The 21,602-nt window shown below is 30.3% G+C and overlaps 2 protein-coding genes across 5 annotated transcripts; one reads left to right on the top strand and one right to left on the bottom strand.

Annotated features, from left to right (window-relative positions):
- Positions 1-4,331: 4,331 nt before the first annotated feature.
- Positions 4,332-6,854, top strand: LOC114193415 (uncharacterized protein At2g39795, mitochondrial). 4 transcript variants are annotated; one of them, XM_028083201.1, is made up of 4 exons: positions 4,332-4,596; positions 4,707-5,035; positions 5,555-5,718; positions 6,606-6,854. In XM_028083201.1, the coding sequence occupies exons 1-3, from the start codon at positions 4,384-4,386 to the stop codon at positions 5,712-5,714; spliced, it is 702 nt and encodes a 233-aa protein (XP_027939002.1). In that variant the 5' UTR covers positions 4,332-4,383; the 3' UTR covers positions 5,715-5,718; positions 6,606-6,854. The 4 variants fall into 4 exon arrangements, with proteins under 4 accessions (XP_027939002.1, XP_027939003.1, XP_027939001.1 ...); XM_028083202.1 differs by lacking the exon at positions 6,606-6,854 and adding an exon at positions 6,290-6,488; XM_028083200.1 differs by lacking the exon at positions 6,606-6,854 and adding an exon at positions 5,907-6,103.
- A 12,193-nt stretch (positions 6,855-19,047) lies between these two features.
- Positions 19,048-20,575, bottom strand: LOC114195575 (zinc finger protein 1). Its single transcript, XM_028086091.1, has one exon. It carries the CDS (start codon positions 20,451-20,453, stop codon positions 19,569-19,571), a length of 885 nt encoding a protein of 294 aa, XP_027941892.1. The 5' UTR covers positions 20,454-20,575; the 3' UTR covers positions 19,048-19,568.
- Positions 20,576-21,602: the final 1,027 nt, after the last annotated feature.

Here is a 21,602-nt window from a genome sequence, read left to right as displayed (position 1 = left end):
TTAAGCAAAATTTTTATCTTCAAAATATTTCAAATGAAATTACATCATAAAATACTAATATAAATGAAACTAGTCTCTCTGAATAAATTCTAAGTTTAAATTAAATTAGTCGCTCTGAAAACAAAAATTTAATTTCGTGAATCTAAATAATAAGAACACATAGACATATAGATCAAACTCTAAAAAATTCAATTATTGATGTATTCTTTACAAGAAAACTTTATTTTGACCATTAATTCAAAAAGAAAAATCTAAATAAAAATTACTAACAATGGACAAGGAGATGATTAAAATACGTATATTGATGTTTTTTTTTTTTTTAAAATTTCACTATGGTTCAGGTGCTTTCACGATGCATGGTAGACCAGCATAGATGCAATGATTCATGCATACATACACCTTAGAGGTTCCCTGTAATATTATTAACCATGGACTAAAGTATTTGAGCTTTGAAGACCTCAAAAGTAATGAATGTAGTTATTGGTGTGGCTCATCGGAAGGAAACAAGTGATCTAACTTAGTTAGAGATGCTAAAATGCGTTTAAGTTCGTAAGTCAACATGAATCATCACATAGTCAAGTCAGGTTGAATTAAAAGAGTTAAGTTTTTCTTTTTAAAAGTGGGTTGAACTGAGTCCGTCCCACTTAACTCAGGGATTAAACGAGTTTGAGTCAGATTTAACCACCTAACTCACCAACATTTTTTTACAATTTTTTAAAAATTTTTTTGTTATAATTATCTACTACTTCTAATTATATATGTTTACAATTTTATATTTTTAAATGATCGAATGTTGCTCAATAATTTTTAATTTGAATGTTTAATTAATTTGTTTGTTAAGTTATATACGTTGATACTTTAATTTAATCTTTAACAATTACCTTTATAATAATATTCAAGAATTATGTGAACACTTTCATTCCATTATTATAAAAAATAAATTAAGTCAATTCACTCTTATTATAATGCAATAAATATATAAAATAAATTGCAAAAAAAAAAAACATTCGTAAGTGAATTGACTCTTTTTCTAACTCACCAAAAAAATAAGCTAAGTTGAATTGATCCTTTTTTAATTCAAATCATGGTAAGTTAATCCGTGTAAGTTGTAAGTTGGATTCACTCACTTTGACACCTTAGTTCCAGTGTAAAGTTGCTCGTGTTCGTGTTCTTGAAATAGAGATTTGCGTTGTGTTGGTAAGGTAAGAACATGTGAATCAATATATATTATAATTAGTATCTACATTAATATTGGTTAGGTTTAGATATGACACTTATTTGAGTTTTGTTATAAAGATATCGATGGAAAAATTATCCATTCATGTTGGCAACAATCAATTTTTATTACAAAATTGGATTGATATTTTCAGTGAAATCTCTCCTTCTAAATACTTGCTTTTATCCACAACAATCAGACCCCAAATTTTGCCTACAAATTTTAAGTAAGCAATATTATAACTACAAAATTTACTATTTTGTTTTTATGAAAAAGTGATTTTCTTACATTTATTAACATTAATGATATTTGGCGCTTTTGAAGTTTTTTTCACGAAATAAAATTTAATTAATATTTATTTTTTCAATAGATTAATTTATAAAACTCTTGTTTATCATTAATTTATTCGAATTGATTTACTGTGAACGCATTAGTATGCTTTGAATTGATTAAAAGGGACTTTTTTCCCTTCATTTCTTCACAAATTTTGGCCCATTCATTTTTATTTCAAAAAAGTTTTCAAAAATTTTATTTTTGAAAGCTCAAGAACTAAGGTCCGTTAAAATATTTGAGGGCAGTTGCTTCCTGCACCACTCACGGGTCTTTCTTCCTACACTTCCAAGCATTTCTTCTTCACCTCCAACATTTTTTAAAATTTCCAAAAAATCCTTCGACCATTTAAGAAAACACACGGATATCACATTCCCAAAACTATTTCCGGAAGTCAAAATATATCACCGAAAGTCGACTTCCGGAAGCCAAAATGTATCACCGGAAGTCGACTTCCATAAGTCAAAATATATCACCGAAAGTCGACTTCCGAAAGTCAAAATATATCACCGGAAATCGACTTTCGAAAGTCAAAATATATCACCGAAAGTCGACTTCCAGAAGTCAAAAATTATCACCGGAAGTTGACTTCCGGAAATCAAAAATCATTACCGAAAGTTGACTTCCGAAAGTCAAAAAATATTACCGGAAGTCATTTTCCAAAAGTCAAAAAATTAATTCTATTTTTAATATTTTTAATTCTTTTTAAAATTTATGTTTTCTAACTTTTATTTTATTTTATTTTTTAAAATACATATTAAAAATATTAAAAATTATAAAATATATAAATTTAACAGAATAATTAATTTAAAAAATACAAAATAAGTAAAAACAATGCTAAATATATATATATATATATATACACCGAAAAGTCGACTTCCGATGTACACCGATGTATATATAAATGAAAGTTGAAATTCGTTTATATATATATATATATATATATATATATATATATATATATATATATATATATATATATATATATATATATATATATATTCTGTTTTCGGTTAAAGTTTTACTATTTTAATTTAAATTATTATTTTTATTTTATTTTTAATTTATTTATTTTATTAAAATTATTATAATTTTTTTATTTGTATATTTAATGTGTATAGTATTTTATATTTTATTTTAAATTTTAAATTTTATTAAAATTTAAATATTTAATTTTAATCAAATTTTTAAATTTCTTTCAATTATATATTTTTTATATTTTTAAATTTAAATTTATTTTTATATAATTTATTCAAAATTTAATAAAAATTAAAAAAAAAATATTTTAAATCAGATATAATATATATATATATATATATATATATATATATATATATGTAAATAATGAAATTTTAAATTTAAAAAAAATTAATATATATATGTATATATTTTTTTCTTTTTTTTAATTTAAAGTTTTATTATTTTAAAATAAATTTAAATATTAAATAAAATTAAATGAAGCCGAATAAATTTTTAATTTTTCAGTTTTTTTTATTTAAAGTTTAATATTATTTTAATTTTACTTATTTTTATATTTATATTTTTTTTCAGTATATTAAATAAAAATAAAATTATATATATAGATATTAATATTTAAAAAAACAAATATATTAAGAAATATGAAAACATAAAAAATAAATAAAATAAAAAATAATAAACTAAAAAAACAATTAAAAGTTATAAAACATAAATTTTAAAAATAATTAAAAATATTTAAAATAAAATTAATTTTTTGACTTCCGGAAGTCGACTTCCGGTAATGTTTTTTGACTTCCGAGAGTTGACTTCTGGTGATAATTTTTGACTTCCGAAAGTCGACTTCTGGTGATAATTTTTGACTTCCGAAAGTCGACTTCTGATGATACATTTTGACTTCCGGTGATACATTTTGACTTCCGAAAATTGACTTACAGTGATACATTTTGACTTTCGAAAGTCGACTTCCGGTGATAAATTTTGACTTCCAGAAGTCGACTTCCGGTGATACATTTTGACTTCCGAAAGTTGACTTACTTACGGTGATACATCTTGACTTCCGCAAGTCGACTTCTAGTGATACATTTTGACTTCTGGTGATACATTTTGACTTTCGAAAGTCGACTTTCGGTGAATTTTTTGACTTCCGGAAGTCATATATTGCCGGAGACATAATTTTGGAGGTGTGGTGTCCGTGGATTTCCTTAAATGGTCAAAGGATATTTTGGGAATTTAGAGAAAATTTGGAGGTCTAGAAAAAATTCTGGAGGTGCAGGAAGAAAGCACTTTGGAGAGCAACAGTCCCAGCCCAACCCTCGATTATAGTCTCGTGGGTGTTTGTTTCTGCACCCATTATCTTCCACATGCACCTCCATAGCTGGTGTCTAAAATACCAAAATATCCCTCATCATTCTGCAACATACATATCTTCGAGCACTTGCAACTGACACAAATGGCTTCTTACGGTTCTTTCTTTGGAGAATTTCGTAGTTATTTTTTTTATAAAAAAAAATTAATTATGTAATACGAAATACAATATTAATTGTGTAATGAGATATAAGTTTTTTTAGTTGCAGATTGCATAATCAGAGAGGTTTTAATTGTATGTAGAAAAAAACTATAGGGTGTAAAGCAAAATGGCCTGACATCGGTTTATAGTCCAATAAATTTAACGGGCCGTATAGTAATATCAGCATAGTTACTAACGGCCCAAAAGGCTGGTAACGAAGTAGTTGAATGGCAAAAAAAAGAAAACGGTGAAACGATGTCGTATAGCAATCAGAATAGGATTTAAACCCTTCTAGTTAAACTTTAAAACCCTTTAGCATTTTCCATCTTCAGCGATTTCGAAATCCGAATCAATGGCTTCTTCTCTCGTTCGAACGCTTCAAAGAGTTTGTACATTGAAACGGAACCCGAGACCGTTAACCGCACTCGCCGCCACCGCGCGTTTTGAAGCCAGAACCTACGGCGCGGAACCAGAACCACTGACCAAATCGCCCTTCGACTCCAACATCATTCGAATACTCCGAAACGAAATCGAGTACCAACAGGAATACGCGCCACCACACCAGGTTAACAAATTTCCAAGTAACCATAAACTAATTTTATTCCATTCTATCCGTTTAATGAATCGATGTTTTTTCGTTACAATTAATGTTTTTAATTCTTGTAATGTTTGCAGCCTGATACTAAATTCAATTCGTTTACGGTTGACGAGAGACGTGGCGAGCAAGTGGTTACCATTAAAGGGAAGTTTGGGGAATGTGAGGATATTAGAATTGAGGCGACGATGTTTGATGGGTGCGAACATGTTCCTGCGTATGGGGACGATAGTTCTGGAGTGAATGTGCGTCTTCACCTTAGTTTAATTGTGGATATATCGAAGGGGGAAGGTGAAAATGAGTTAGAATTCGTGTGTTCAGCATGGCCTGACTCTTTGAATGTTGAGAAAGTTTTCTTGTTAAGGCGCGGTCGAATGGCGGCTAGACCTTACATTGGACCTGATTTCAGGTTTGGAAAATGGCATTTACCATTTTGTTTTCGTTCATTGGTTCATTGGTCACAGGGTTCATGTTTACCAAGGTTTTAAATTGCGGTCGCGGTTGTGGTTTCGCCGTGATCAGTGCGATATTGTAGGAAGTTGCTGACGAATTTGGCTGATGCAGTTGATGACTCCAATAGATGTGGAGTTGCAGCTGGAATTGCGGTTGCTGAATGACTTTTAAAACCTTGTTGTTTACATTTAGATGGTCCTAAGTTGTCTGTCGTGATTATGATTTTGTCGCGATGCTTGATATTGTTGAAAATTGTGGACAAATAAGGCAACAGATGAGGTGTTGTAATATGATTGCTGAGACCCCAAAAGCCTTGACATTGCGGCTGTGTACCTTTTTTAAATCCTTGGTTGGTGATGCCAGTTTGAATTGTTGAGGAAAATTTTGTGTGAAAGAGCTATATGTTTTGAAGTTATTTGTTAACTTGATGTTGGTTTGCTTGTGTTTCTTATGTGTTCAATTTTTCTTGTTTCAGGGACCTGAGTGCTAAGGTTCAAGAGAAGTTTTACGCGTACTTGGACGAAAGGGGAGTGAATGATGAGCTTGCGGTTTTCTTGCATGAATATATGATGAACAAGGATAGGATTGAGCTTCTGCGGTGGATGGATAGTCTCAAATCTTTTGTGGATAGATAGATAGGTAAGATTGGCATTTTTCAGCTAGTAATTGTTGTGATTATTAAGTTTTGACATTGGCATTTGGTATCAATTTATTTATTTGATTCAAATGCATTAAGAATGTTTCACATTGGGAGGCAAGGGTAGGGCATAATGGTGGTTCTGTTTCCTTTTGTGGTTATATGATGAATCAACGATGACCAAATAAAGATCGAGAGTTGAACTTCAAGGGTGGATGAATTGTTCAAGTCTTTTGAAAAGTAGATTGGTAAATCTAGGGAACTAATAGTTTATGTAACACTTCTAGTCTTCATACTGTGGAAATTAACTCTGTAAAATTTCGTTTGATTTGTAGTGTTTGCATCATTTTCCTTATTTTCTAAATCATGCAAGACAACCTTATGCAATATTGACCAGCAATATGAGTCTTATATGTTCATTGTGTTTTTTTATTCATTTTTTTGGAGATTTTAGTGGAAGAAATTTAGAAAATTATCAGAGCATTTAGTAACAGATTAAATCGTTAAATTGTATTTTAAGATGAGCGGTGGTTGTACCGGTGATGCTTAATACACTGTTAATTGATGTCACAGGTAGAGCTTTCATTGGATATGATTTTATGAGTATGATAAGATCTAAACTTAATGTTTGCTATCCTCAGAAGTGTTAACCAAGTGGTTTTGTCTATTTCGTATTGCGCTTCGCATTTATGTTCGGAATTCATAATCTGTTTTCCATTTTTGCTGTGCTTTGTTTGATGATAGACTGATGGTCACAAGATGACATATCTTTTAGGTTTTACACATTTGTGTATTTGTGCACATGTGGGGCCTAATGCTTTTCTTAGTTTGCTAATTTGTGGAATGAAGGATGATTTATTGGTGGAATTGTATTTGCTTCATGTCTTAGGCTATGATTTTCATATCTAAAACGGTGAGAACGTCTATTGTTAGATGTGAATCGTGGTCTGAAGCTGAATCATTTCGTATGTTGGAGTGTGGTTTAACCCAAGTTTTCATGAATGAGATTTGTCTACATTTTATATAGCGCTTTCCATATACGACGCTATTAGAAAAAGAAAGCAGATAGCGCTTGTTTTAAAGCAAGTTTTACGTCGGTATATGTATTATTTTTTGACAATAGTTTAAGCATAGCACTTATCAGAGAAAACATATTAGTGCTTAAACTTGGATAATGCTTTTCTAAAGCGCTTCTTAAGACTATTTTCTTTTAAAGCTTTTCTTTCTTTTCTTTTTTTTTATCTCGGAAGCACTGTCTTGAATGTGTTATCTGAATGCATCTGTTGTATTGCTTTTCCTTCTCTTACTGCTCGGGATGAGCACATTCAAGGAAAGCTACGTTAAAGAAAAGGGAAAGAAATTCTCGTTTTATTTTCGGCCCACTTATTTAATTAACTTCTTTGGCTATAAAAGCCATTTCTTAAGTTTGTTTTCATACAAACTTTGTAGAAAACCAGAAGGAATTTTGAGAGAGAACCCCGTGTGTGATAGAGTAAATCTTCTGAGGGAAAATTAAGAGTTTAACCAAAATCAAGTCAGGTTCTCTCTCTCTCTCTCGCTAACTTCCATGTTTTGGTTTTTACAAAGATATATAAAAATAACTTGAGAAATTGGCTTTTTAATGATGCTAATCAAATGAGTGGGCCTAAAATAAAGGAAACTTTATTAATTTCATTATTTTCTCTTCTCCACGAAAGGACATCACATCTCACACGATGAGTTGTGCTTTGTATGATGAACTCACGAAAGCATAGCCCAAGATATATTCTATCAAGATTATCTTTCTCAGAGTGTGTAAAATTTACAGTGTGCTTTGTATGAAAGATGCTTTACTGTATTTATTTACTATGGAAAATGCAGAGCATTTTCACCATACACGCCTTTTGCCTTGTTGTTTGGACCCATTCTAAGCAAATATGAAACAATAAATGGTTAAATGACCAATTTAATCCTTAAATGTGCAAGACATTGTCAATTTAGCCCTTGAAAGAATGAAATCCTTATTTTAGTCCTTGAATATATAAAAAGTCTTTGAAGTATTTTATCATTAAGCTATTATATCAGGTATCAATTTGAATTTTACATATTCAGCGGCTAAATTAGATTTCACTTTTTCTTTCAAAAACTACATATATACTGTCTTACACATTCAATGATTTACCCAACAAATGATGAAACACCAATGTTGGGAGAAATTTGACAGACCATTTGAACAATCCACCTTCACCGTAACCTGTAATAAAATTCATCAGTTTCTTTCCTTCTCTTTTAAACCAGACACATACTTCTCATTCATTTATTCTTTCTTTTTTTCCTCTTTCATTTAACCAAACAACTTGAACTTTTTCCTTATTTTTCGTCATTTTTCTTCCCATTTTCTTTTTTTTTTCAACCAAAGAAAGTTTTAGATGGGTGTTTGATTACGCAAAGGAGTTTGAAGCACATTGATGAGAAAAAACGTGCAAATCCATTTAGATTGCTATTTTTTAGCTTTTATTTTCTGGGAATCTTTTTATGTGTTTATACCCTCATTACGGTTTTGTGCGATCAGAACATGAATACTGAACTTCAAAAATTCTGTTATAAGTGAAAACCAAAATGTGTTACATAAAGAAAAAATTACATGGAAGGTGAAGAAGTGACTTCATTCCGCATTGTTTACTAAGCAGTGAAACTAAAACTCTCTTAACTAGGGTTTATTATTATTATTATTATTATTATTATTATTATTATTATTATTATTATTATGCTATTTGTAGAACTTTAGTTTTTTTTTTCTTTTTCTGAAATTGAAAATTACTATTTTGAAAAACTGAAGAAATTTTAAAAGTTAGAAGAATAAAACATTTTCCTTTTGTAGCAAATCAAAGTTGAAATTCCTTTATTTGACACAACATATTTATTGAAATTTGATTTTGCATCAGTTAATTTCAATCATTAGCTCATCAACATGATTACACGCATGCTCGATTTTGAAGTACTTATCAACAAGAAATTATAAATAAATGCCCACTTCCAAATAATCGTAGCCCCTTATCTATAATGTATTTAGCTTTTAAATATATTACTGATTCAAACTTTTGTAAACTTTATTAAGTTTGGTTTTATTTTTTTTTTGGAAATGTTCAAAATTATCTTAAATTTTTTAAATTGCGATTAATTTGTTTTTTTTACTGTCACTTCGTAGTTTTTAATTTTTTTTCTATTTTTTTTAATTTTTAAATTAAAAAAATTCTACTTGTCAAGTTAGCATTGTGGCAGTATCACTGCCATGTGTCAAAACAGTATCATCGTCATATGTCAAGTTAGTATCATTGTCATGTATTTGTGTCTCGTGTCTTATATTCAATTTAGTCTTAGTTTCGTTAATTTTGTTTAATTTAGTTTGAATTTTTATTAATATTTATATAAATGTTATACTAAAATTTTTATTAAAATTTAAATTTATATTGAATATTTCTTTCTATATCTACCTGACCCAATAGATGCGGGGCCCAATAAGGCCTAATGAGTCTTATGATTCTCAAATCCACTTATTAGAGAATATATCCATGTATTAACAACAATCACGATAATCTTGACACATTATTATTATTATTATTATTATTATTATTATTATTATTATTATTATACTTATTTGAGGTAGCGGTTATGTTGTTAATATTATCGTATGGGTCCAAGGTCCAGAGAGGCTTTATAAATACACATAGTATCTCCATGAAACACTCACTCTGAAATCTATCATTCACAATCATTTTCTCTAAACAGATTAATCAAAATCCTCAATGAACCCCATTGTCACCTCCAATATTTCCCTAATCAATTTGGTGGGACAACAAAAAGGTTCTCACTTTTAGTTAGAGAAAATTCTTCTTGTCTTCTCAGACTTCAGTTTGAATGTCTGAAAACCTAGTGCATCGTATATATAGTAAGATAGACAGACCCCTTAGAAAAACTACCTTTCTTCAAAGCTCAACATGTCCACTTCTCATATTCCTGTAGACAAAGAATCTTTACTCTCTTATTGGCTTGAGCATCGGAGAGACTTTTACAGGTGGATCTTCCCCTTTGTCCCAACACTCGGGAATATTCAACCCAACCAGGATCAATCGGCCATCGAGATCTTGCAACTTTACAAAGGTCCACACTCCAAGTTCTAATAAGAGCACTTTAATTATTTTTAAACCAACCATAATTATATTATTGGAAAGAAATTGTTATATTTATGTTTGATGTTGGCGGCATGTAAAAAATATGTTTAGAGTTGGTTTAAAAATAATAAAGAATTTTCCTTCCAATTTCAAAAATAATGATAATTTTCCTTCCAAGTTGAAAAATAATGAAGAAATTTCCTTCTAGTTTTAAACTAACTCTAACCCTATTTGGCTACTTGTAGCAAAAATCAAACATAAATCTAATAATTTCCTTTCAAAATTATAGTTAGGTTTGGTATAAAAATAATGAAAGAAATATTTAATATCCATGTGAATTTTAATAAAATAATGTATAACATTTATATAAAAATTAAATTTGGTCAATTTGGAGAGGCGCAAAAGTTTGAACTGAATTAAACAAAATTAGAATTAAATTGAATAAAATTAACGAAAACTGAGACTAAATTGAATATAAGACATAAGACACGAACATATGTCAATGATAATGATTTGACATATGATATCGAATAATTTCTTTTTTAAATTAAAGAAAATTATTATTTTTAAATCACGAAGCGACATGTGATCATTATTTTCCGTTAATGATTTAAATTATCTTTAAAAAAGATTAGATTAACCATATTTTATAAAAATTAGTACTTTTTTTAACATTTAAAAAAATAGAACTAAATTGAATAAAATTTAAAAATGGTGAAATGTACAAAGACACCTATAAGTGAATTGCAAGAACACTGAAGAAAAAAAACTAACAAACACAACGTGTCGATTGAAGAGTAGCATAGTGATCGGTGACTAATGGTTTTCTCAATTATGGAAGTTGTTTATGAGTTGGACTCTTGCGTTGAAAACCTAAATGTCAACCTTATGAACCATACAATCATTCCAAGTCTAAATGGGAGACCATGGAGAATGCCTTTTCAGAAGTCAACATGAGAGTCAGAAGTGCGTCTTTATTGAAATAATATGCACTTTAAAGTTATTGTCTTTGAATATAAAAGAGAGTAATTCAATAAACTGTAAATAGAAAAATTAATTATTATTGATTGAATACTTAAGAGATAGTCATCTTATTTGATAAGAGAAAAAAAAAAGGGTTGAATCCAACAAGTAAATAAGATCAACAGAAAGATTTAAAATCTTCAAGCTATTATCTAAGGTTTTCTGGGACAACGATAAGTTATAAGAAAAGTTTAACATACTATTGAAAGGGTTGATATCTTACTAACACGAGATCAATTGTGAGCTAATACATAGATGTGAAATTTTGACAAAATGTATTCTAATGTATCTCTGCTATGTTATAGGTGGAATCAATTTTTAGAGTGTATATGATGAACACAAATGCGTAACAGAAAATATTTAGGACAATGATTATCATAGTGAAATAATTAAACCAAATGCTTTTAGGACGATTTTCATTTGTTAGAGAGAAAGTTTTTGATTTTTAAACTTGGATCGAGTTTATTGTTATAAAAGATATGTCAGAAGATTCACTCATTAAAAGTTTAGCTATTAAAATTTTTTAAAATTCATATGGAGTTAAGTCTTTTATGTATTAGCTTATAATTTATATTTTTATGATTTTTATGATACGTAAATTTAATAATGATGTCATTTTCTATTATATATATTTTAGTATATAAAAATGTATGAATTATTTTTGGATCACATATTTATTATGTTTTGATTTTATTTTATTTATTATTTATTATTTATGAAATCCAAACATATGATAAGTATCGAATATTATTTTTGCAATTCATATTTATATTTCCTAATTAGTATTTATGCATGTGGTAATTGATATACTTTATTTATTTATTAATGTCATTCAAGTATAAAAATATTATATTTATAAAATTTATAATATAAAATTATTATTCTCTATTTTGTTATTATTATAATTAATTAATAAATTGAATTATTTGATAGTTTTAATTATATTACACATGGTTATTAATTTTATGGATAATACATTATTTTGGTTTGTGATGAACTGTTCGTGATATGTTGGATTATTTAACCTGTGATAGATTTATGGATTTAAATATTCAATTACTTGCTTCTAGTATCTACTGTAAAAATATAAAATTTATAATCCATTAATCATATATGAGACTATATAAAAAACACATTTGTGAAATTTTAATATATATTCTAAAATAACCTACCACAAAAAGAAAAATATCGTCTCACATACATACTTCCAGACGATGGATCTTTAGTAAATTATACTTTGTATCTTAACTTTATTTTATTTCCTATCAGATAAAACTTCATCAACGCTAAATATAATCTAACTAAAAATAATTTTATAGTAATAATTGAATATTGTTTATAATTTCTTGTAGTATACGGGAACGGTGCACACGATAACCCAGCTGTAGGGCATAAGATAACCAGGTGTTCCCATTCAATTGGTCAGACATTTAATTAAAAATAAAAAAAAAAGAAGAAGTTGTGACTAACAGATAATATGGCGTAAATCATGCAAAGCTTTTTACAATAAGTGTCTATGTGCTTTCTTAAATTAATTATTGAAATTCAAAGTTCAAATACACCAATCAAATGTGAAAGTACGACAAAATTTTAAATACAGTGTACCAGCTGTTACAAAATTGTTAGGTTTTAATCACTGCTTTCACGTTCAAACTGTGGATACTTCCACATTGTTCCTGATATGAATATATAATTAAAATATGTAAGAGTTTTGTCCATCATACAAAGCCGAATAAAGGGTAACATATAAAAGGGTTTAAAGTGTATAATGATTTTATACTATAGGATTCCCATTTATTTATTTACTCAAGGTCTTCAAATAAAGTATATAATATTTTCAAGAAATATCTTACATTTAGATGTTTAATCATTTATACGAGAAATTCTGCTTAAGATCTTATAGTATTAATTACATAAACTATGATATAAATGTAAATCTCAGTTTCCAAATTGGTGCTGTAATATTAACATTCAATTAAAATATACTTTTTTTAAATGATATTAAAATCTTTTTTAATCAAGTTCATTAAGTCTCGTGTTATCCGTTGTTGAAGTTTTTTAGTTTCATGTTTAGTTGTTTGATATATTAAAATATATGGTTAAATATGTTTTTTCTCTTCAATTTTCGGTAAAAATTGGAATCAGTCTCTTTTTAAAATTTTGGTCTAATTTAGTCTCTTAATTTTAGAACTATGTAGACTTAGTCCTTGAACCAAATTTTTAAGTTTATTTAACGTTTTAAACACATTTCATGATAACATTTAAATTGTTTACATCATTTGACATATTTTGTATTGAATATTAGCTACAAAACTATTATGAAACGTTAAATAAAATTAATAAAATTTGGTTAAAAAGACTAATCCACACAATTTTAAAATTAGAAGATTAAATTTAATCAAAGTTTCGAAAATGACCAATTTTAATTTTCATTGAAAGTTATAAGATAAAAATATATTTAACCCTAATATATATATATATATATATATATAATATATATATATATATATATATATATATATATATTATCGAGAAATATTGTTTGTTAATTTTCGTTAGAGAAAGATAATTAAGCTCATACTCTCTTTTATCTTTCCTCTTACATCTATTAAATAAATTTTATTTCCTTAAATTAGTCGTAGAGAGAACCTAAAACATTTCTATTCCTCTCCTTCTATTTTTTTAATACATTTATACAAGATGCTCAATCTTTAAAATGAAAAGTATATTAAAAATATAACTTTAATCAGAATATTGGTATTTTTCAAAAGATTTGTTAAGGAGAGATTACATAAATTTAAATTAATAAAAAATTGACTAACTTAATGTTTAATATTATTATTTTTTTAACTTGAATCGACATTTGAAGTATTTGGAAGTAAATGCAATGTTGAATTTATAAGATTAAGTTAGAAGTTATAGAATGGTGAGAAAAGTGGATGGAATGAGACGGCATGTGTTGATGACAAAGAGCCACGTTCGGTATTATTATTTAAAACGAAAAGGTTTGTCGTTTGTGAGATTGGGGTGGGCATAGATGTCACAATTGTTTAAAATATAAAACACACGAATCTTTCCTAGATTTGAGACCACTCTTGATGAAAGAGACCTAGTACATGAAAGCCATGAAGGACAAAAATGCCTTCGTATGCTAAAACCAATATAATACACAAACTCTTATTCTTCTCTTCTATAAATATTTTATCCATTTCCCAAACCACCACTTCTTTCTTTCATTCACCCACTCAAAAATAATTATTGGACTACTAAATTTTGACAACTTTCTCTTATAATCTTATGTGTTATTTTTTAAATATTTTTTTAATTTTCCTTTTTTTCATTCTTAATATTCGAAAACCAATTAAAAAATGACATCTCATATTATAAAAGAAAGTTGTCAAAATTTAATAGTCAAAATAATATTATCATTCGATTCATGCATTTCTTTATCTACCCACTTTCTTATTGGTTCTTGCATTGCCTTTCTAATTCTTTATATGTAGGAATCTTGTATTCTTCTATCCCGTGATCAGGAATAACCAACACTGTTAAAACATTTTCTTTATACTCAATTCTTTACTTATTCATATTCGGCTCATCATTAAAAACAACACATTTTCAGTCATATTTGACAGCTATAGTAGTTTTAAGATTAATTTTACAAACGTTGTCAACTTTTTTGCAATTTTTAATGTCGGCTCTTGTAAGTATCATTCAGTGTATAAACTAATGAATGTCACCGTCCTCTTTTTTCTAATTCTTTTTACACTGATTTTGTTTGTTTTTATTGATACCTGAAACATGTAATCGGATCATATATAATAATCACATTTATTAATTCATTCGTAGATCTTATTCACCTACCATGAAATATAAACTAATTATATAAGATTATTTTATATTAATATACAATTATTTAATTCAAATTAATCGTATTAACTTAGATAAAGATAAATATAAAAAATAAATAAAATTAGTAATAACTAAGTCTATTAACCTTATTTATTTTTAATACTTATTTCAATGGACTAAGTTGACAACAACTTAAACTAACACAAATATCTTCATTAATCAAAAAAAATTAAACATAGTTAATGTCAACTTATAATTAAGTAGGACAAATAAATTTATTTATTGAAAAGTTAATACCAGATTAACACAGGCTAAATTGACTCCACTAATACAAAAATCATTTTCAAAATTGCTTTACAAACGAAGCTTTTATAGTAACATGGTAGTATTTTTGGAATTTTAGAATGATTTAGGCTTCAGATCTAAGATAACCAAAGTCATAGTCTTGACGTTGGAGTATTCGAAGCCATATAAAATAATGTTAATTTTTCACATTATATGGGTTGTATTTTATTAACAAAATCAACTCTTCTATAGCTTTTAACATTTTTAATCTTCAATTTTGTCATACTTTTGTTGAGAAATACATTTTGGGTTAGACTAATCTAATTATATCACTAATTTCCATTTTTTGTGTCTAATTTTATGACAAGAAGCTTTGTTCCAAAACCCAAACAAGTTAACAATCCTAAGTAGCACTAGTGCAGTAAGGGCTTTTGGCCTCGGTTGTTTTTGATATTCTGCCCCGGTTCCATAACCGAGGCATATTGGAGTGAGGCAAAAAAGGGTGGTTTTTTGCCTCGGGTGTCAACCGAAGCCATAGGGGGTACTTTTCTGCTTCGGTTCTCTGAGGACCCGAAGCCATAGGGGTACTTCGCTCACACCACAATTAGCACTGCTGCGCTCGTCCTCGCCACCGAGATCGTCGGCAAACGCTGTCACAGCCAGACCTTCACCAGCACTGAACGAGCAACCCACCGCGACGCTCAGACCCATGCTACCACTGCACGGTCTGAATGCGACAACGACAAACCACCATGAACCAGTAGAGCCAAGAGATCTAGAGATCCAGCACCTCCACCGCCGTTCGAAGCAGAACTTCAAGCCACTATTGCGGGCAACCCTACCACTGTGCCGCCATCACCACCGCAGACAAAGGAAGAGAGTGACCACCAAATCACGCCTTTGTCGTGAGCCGCGAGCATGCCTCCTTCGCTAATGACGAACCAAACACCACCGCACGAGAAAATGAAGACGAGAATGCCTCCACCGCGCACAAAGTGTTCGCTCAGGGACGAAGGTGAACAGTGCGAAGTCGCGAATTTGGGAACCTAAATAGGGCATATGGCCTCGGTTCAATTAATAACCGAGGCCTAAAGTCCCTTTATGGCCTCAGTCAATAAAGACCTGAAGCCAAATGTGACGGCGCTGGTGACATTTTTGAAATTAGGGTTACTAGCTAACTTATAGGCCTCGGTTATTTTTTAACCGAGGCTAAAAACCTCTTCATATTGCCTCGGTCCAGAAACACCCGAAGCCAAAAGTGTTGACGCTGATGGCATTTTTGAAATTTTGGTTACTGGGCTGCCTTATAGGCTTCGGTTCTTTTGCAATCGAGGCCTAAAACCTCTTACTACACCGGTTTTGCACACACCCGAGGTAATATAGTTGGACGAAATTGCAAAAATGCCACCGTCTCCTTATAGGCTTCGGTTCCGCTATAACCGAGGCCTATAAGGCGAAGTAAAATGTCAAATCTGCACTAGTGTAGCAAGAATAAGATAGAAAATATGCAATGATGGAGGAGACAGAGGTTGCCAAGCGACACACAAAGGTCGTCGGGCGCCACAAGCACTTTTAATTATACAAAAAGCCAATGACGGATGGCCAACACTAGCACCAGGTAGCGTCGAGCAACCGACATTAGCATAGGGCGCCAACCTCAATTGAAGGGCACATTGGGCGCCATATGAATAGACCCATTTTTTCTCTTCTTTAGATGCTCATGCCCGACGATGGACAGTTCACGCCGGGCACCACTTTTTCTAACGTGGCAAGATAGCCTTATATCTTCTTGTTTTCTTGAGGGAAAGTTATCTTGGAACGTTTGGAATGCGAAAAAATTCTTTGGAGAGCTTGGAGGTCTACTAGAGCTTGTGGGATCAATCTCTTCTTCCTCCTTGTATCTTCATCTTCTTCCACTTTCATTTTGTAAGTATGTGTTTTCCATGATAATGAAGAGCTAAACTCATTTTGTTAGGAATAGATGTATGCACTGAACTCTCTTGTATTGTTGAATGTTTTGAATATATATATATATATATATATATATATATATATATATATATATATATATATATATATATATATATATGCTTCTTCCATTAAATGCTAGTATCTTTATTTCTCTACTTAATGCTTGCTTTGATTTGGTCATTCATTGCATGATACTTGGTTCATTAGGTATTGGAAAATATCTTTTAAAACTTAGACTTGAAACAAGATACCTAATGAAACTTGTATCTAGAAATGAAGCTTGACCCATTAGTTGTCTTAAACCCTAGTTCATAAAGCGGGTTCACTTATTTGGGATTCAAGGGATTGACTCTTAATAAGAAAACCTATGATCATTCAACTAAGGGATTAGAGTTTGAGTAAATTTGTGGGTTGACATTAGTATACTAATGGAGAAGAGTTTGAGTGTTTTAAATGCATGAGAGTGAAGTCAGTAAAATCTAACCCCAACAATATCAATCCATTTCATTTCTAGTCTTTTTCATTCTCTTAGTGTTTCAAATTTCAAACGTTCACCTTTTATCGTTAATGTTAATTTTATTTTCTAGCACAAAAGCTCAAGTTATGGAATTATTCCTTAGTCTTAATTAGTTATTAATTGCACGACTATTTGGTATTACACGAGTCTTTTAGGAAACGATATTCCGGTCTGACCAGTTATTACTTGTGTGATTTGGTATGCTTGCTAGGTGATAACAATATACTCAAATGTTAGGGTTGTGGCTTCGATTGTCTTAGAATTGAAGCCTAAAGTCCTCCCAAAATTTTAAAAATTCCATTATATTTTTGAATTTTTTTATCTTTATGTTAGAGAATAAGTTGTGGTTTTATAAAGAATCAAAGTTTATTCCTTTGCTAGAATTATTTTTTTAGAAATTTTACATCTCTACCAAAGGCATTTGCTTCATTGAACCGCTGTGAACTCCTTTGTTTTCCTCTGCTAATGTGAACGCCACTGTCATTCCTAGCCCTTTCTCCTTTGCCACTACGAATGCAAAAGCCACTCCATTCTCTTTCCCTCACGTTCTCTTCCCTTCCTTTGCCATTGCTCTATATCTTCCCTCGTTCTCTCATCCTTGAATATTTATTTTCTTTTTTTTCCTATCGTTTAAGGCTTGTTTCCTAACGCACACATTTTGTGTCTAGGTTCTTCACACGAGATGCATTGCTCCACTTCGTCATTGCCTAACTTGGTCAACACCAATGTCTTATCCTACCATTGCTCTACAATTGCGTAATGCGAATTTGCCACCACTACACTCCCTTCCCTTCCCTTGCCGCACGTATATTGTTCTCATCTCTTCGCTGTGCATTTAAAGAATCACAATATTTCAAATTATTAAATAATTTGCCTCCATTTATATATTTAAATAATTTCAAATTATTTTGTTTTATTTCACATATAAGCTTTGGTTCCAAAAAGAGAAGTCTATCTATGAAGAATATGCTTCAGTTCAAAATTGAAATCTACAGTCACTTTTTTTTTACTTGATTTGGATATGTTTCGGTTAGAGAAACAAAGTAAAAATTCGAAAATAACTCATGTCAAATCTCTTCCTGCACTATTGCTCTATTCTTGTAATGAATATTGACTTAATCAACATATACCTTTTATATAATATAAAATATATTTAAAAATTATTTTGTATTTTTGTATTTTTAAAACTTAACTTGTTAGGTTGATTAGGTCACCAAGATGAACCAACCATCTTGATACCATTTATTTATTTTTAAAAGATTTATAAATAGAAATAAGTAAATATAATATGAATCCAAACCACGTAAAAAATTGATATCAATTTTAACATTTTTTTCAGTTTTATATAGTATTCAACCTTTTTGATATTCATTAAATATAAAACTTAAACTCACGGAATATGTTAAGCTTATTTGTACACGTGCTCACGGAGCATGTAGTATCACACTTGAATTTGTGATCCTCAACCTCTGGAGCAATATCCCATATTATTTTTCCATTATTTTACAGACTAAATTTCAAATTGTGATACATGAAAATGGGAATAGTCGTGCCACATATATATATTCGATTCAATCTTCAGACTGATCCACAAGAGTTACAAGACCTTGGAGAAAAAAAAAAGGAAACCTTCATTACATTTACTTTTAGCTAGTGACAGAATAGGGGAAAAAGTGATGTGGGGAAGAAAAGGACTCATCAACAAACTTTAAAATTTCAACTCAATAAAAACACCTAACTGGAGTTGAATGATTCTGAAGTCATTTACAAGAAAAGAACTTTGATCCTCCCAAAAACAAATTTACACAAATGTTATTTCACACTGGGGGAAAAATAAAATTGCAAAAATCTTAACTATACTAATCTACTACTACTCATCCTCATCGATGCAAAGACTATATATAGATATAAGCCAAGCCAATGATGTTCAGAGTCGTGGTTTGGATCTTGAAATTGTGGACAAATTGAACCACCGATCTAGTCAAGTTGTGGTTGCTGAGAGTTCAAAAATCTTGAAGTTGCAGCTAAAATTGGTGTGGTGGTAAACTTTGGTTTAGAGCTTGAGGGATAAATCAAGGTGCTTCATTTCTTCTTGATTATTACTCTTGAAACGAGTTTCAGCACTGGCCACACATCCACCGATTTCCTTATTGGCTGAAGAATTGATGAGGGTGTTAGCCATTTCAAACCTACCAACACTTGTCTGTGATGCTGAAAATGCTGATTTTGTTCTGTGAAAATCAGGCACCGGTAGTTTTGCTATTCCAGGTTGTTGGTCAATGATGGGTCTGGACCAACCATGGTGGTGTGAGTAAGAGTTTCCAAATCCACTCACATGATGATGGTGATGATGATGAGAGGGCTTTTGGATCATGGAGTGTGCTTGAATTCCAAGAGGTCCTCCTCTAGTGTTGGAAGCACCATAAAGGGGTAGGGAGGCCATGCTTGCATAGTGGTTGTTATTATGCAGTAAGGGAAGGCCAAAGGCCATTATCTGTGATCCAAACCTGTGCCCTCTCTTTGCTATTGACCTCTCTCTCTTGTGTGCATTTTGGTGCCCACCAAGTGCTTGTGAACTGTAAAACTTTCTGTGGCAGTAGTTGCAGGAGAAGACTCTTGGCTCGGCAGCATCAGAAGCAAGAGGGGCTTCTGCAGAGGAATTGGCATCAATGGATGATGACCCCACATCCAAACAGGTTATGAGGTTCAGTTCTAGTCCTTCTGCACTGCAAGAATCATCACCTGAAACATTTAGATCCAATATAGTACCATGCTTTGACTCCTTGTTTTCTTCCTCTTCTTCCTCAACAGATACCTGTTTCTTCTCTTGTGGATGCTGCAGTGGAGTGCTTGGACTAGGAGGTGCCTCTGCACCACAAGAGGAGAAGAAGCTTGGTCTGTCACAAAAGTGTGCCTCTTTCTTGCTTCTTCCTTCCATTGCAGTTTCCAGAGTACTTTCCCACTCCCTTTGTTTGGTTGGTTAAGGAATTTTAATTTCTTGATTCTTCACACTATATGTGGATAAAAGTAGTATATATTGGAGAGAGACACTTGCTTTTTGCTTTTATTTTTTTATGTCTACACTGTCATGCACACTGCCCAATCCTATTTGGATTATAAATGTTCATACTATATATAATATAATAACACCAATATTAATTCCATCAATTATGATTTTCCTTTTTTATTTTCAATACTTGAACAAAACCAAGCACGCATCACTTAAATAAAGTAATCCCCCAAAACAGACAAATTCTTCGTTTTGATTATTGTCCAACATATGGATTTCAAATAAACATTACAACATATACAATGATGTTTCTACATCTATTTAGTATTTTTCATATCTCTTTCATCCTATTTCTCTCTGTATTTCTTATTATATCATGTTACTTGATACATCTTTCATTTTTGTTTTGTTTTGTTTTGTTCTTCTTTTTGTCTTCTTTTCATCTCTCTTTTCTTCACCTCTTGCACTCAACAAGGGGGTCCACAAACATCATTTAATTTTTCTCACCATTATAAAATGAAGTGTTTGTGTTGTTAAAAGATAAAACGAGAAAAACTAACGTTACAATTTAAACATGTTTGCTATTATTAATTAAAAATTATTTTAAGACTAACTGAAAAGAGAAAGGAAAAAATAACATTACTCTGTAGTGGTTGTAGCATCGTTTTTCAGGAGGAAAATTGATAGGGTTTCTTCTTTTTCTGACTTTGTTTGAAAGTCCTGTGTACAACCCATGTGGTTGGATGTTTAGACTCACATCCAATTGTTCTGTACTTTAATACAGTAGGCCATGGCGTTGTGTGAAGAAATTATATCTGCTTTGAAGTGAACCTCTCTCAGTGGTACATGCTCATCACAAATTATTTTTTCTTTTTATTATTTCAAAAAAATACTAAGAAATGAGTTTAAATTTAACTCATGGTCAAAAAGATACTGAACCCTAAATTTAACTCATCATTAATTTGTAAGATAATTCTTTCTTTCATAAATTAATTTTATATTTAGTCGACATGAAATTTACATTATATTTTTTATTGTAGAAAAAGTTAGTCCGATGGACGTACATATATTAATGAT

The sequence above is a fragment of the Vigna unguiculata genome, chromosome 8, assembly GCF_004118075.2.
Source record: "Vigna unguiculata cultivar IT97K-499-35 chromosome 8, ASM411807v1, whole genome shotgun sequence".
NCBI classification, from domain to species: domain Eukaryota; kingdom Viridiplantae; phylum Streptophyta; class Magnoliopsida; order Fabales; family Fabaceae; genus Vigna; species Vigna unguiculata.
The sequence above is the reverse complement of the archived record's forward strand: the minus strand, read 5'-3'. Positions and strand labels throughout refer to the sequence as shown.

Bases quoted from the DNA above. Each gene is read 5' to 3' on its own strand.
- LOC114193415 (XM_028083201.1), top strand. From the start codon at position 4,384: ATGGCTTCTTCTCTCGTTCGAACGCTTCAAAGAGTTTGTACATTGAAA. The intron at 4,597-4,706 runs GTTAACAAATTT...TAATGTTTGCAG, and splicing joins AATACGCGCCACCACACCAG to CCTGATACTAAATTCAATTC. The intron at 5,036-5,554 runs GTTTGGAAAATG...TTCTTGTTTCAG, and splicing joins TACATTGGACCTGATTTCAG to GGACCTGAGTGCTAAGGTTC.
- LOC114195575 (XM_028086091.1), bottom strand. From the start codon at position 20,453: ATGGAAGGAAGAAGCAAGAAAGAGGCACACTTTTGTGACAGACCAAGC.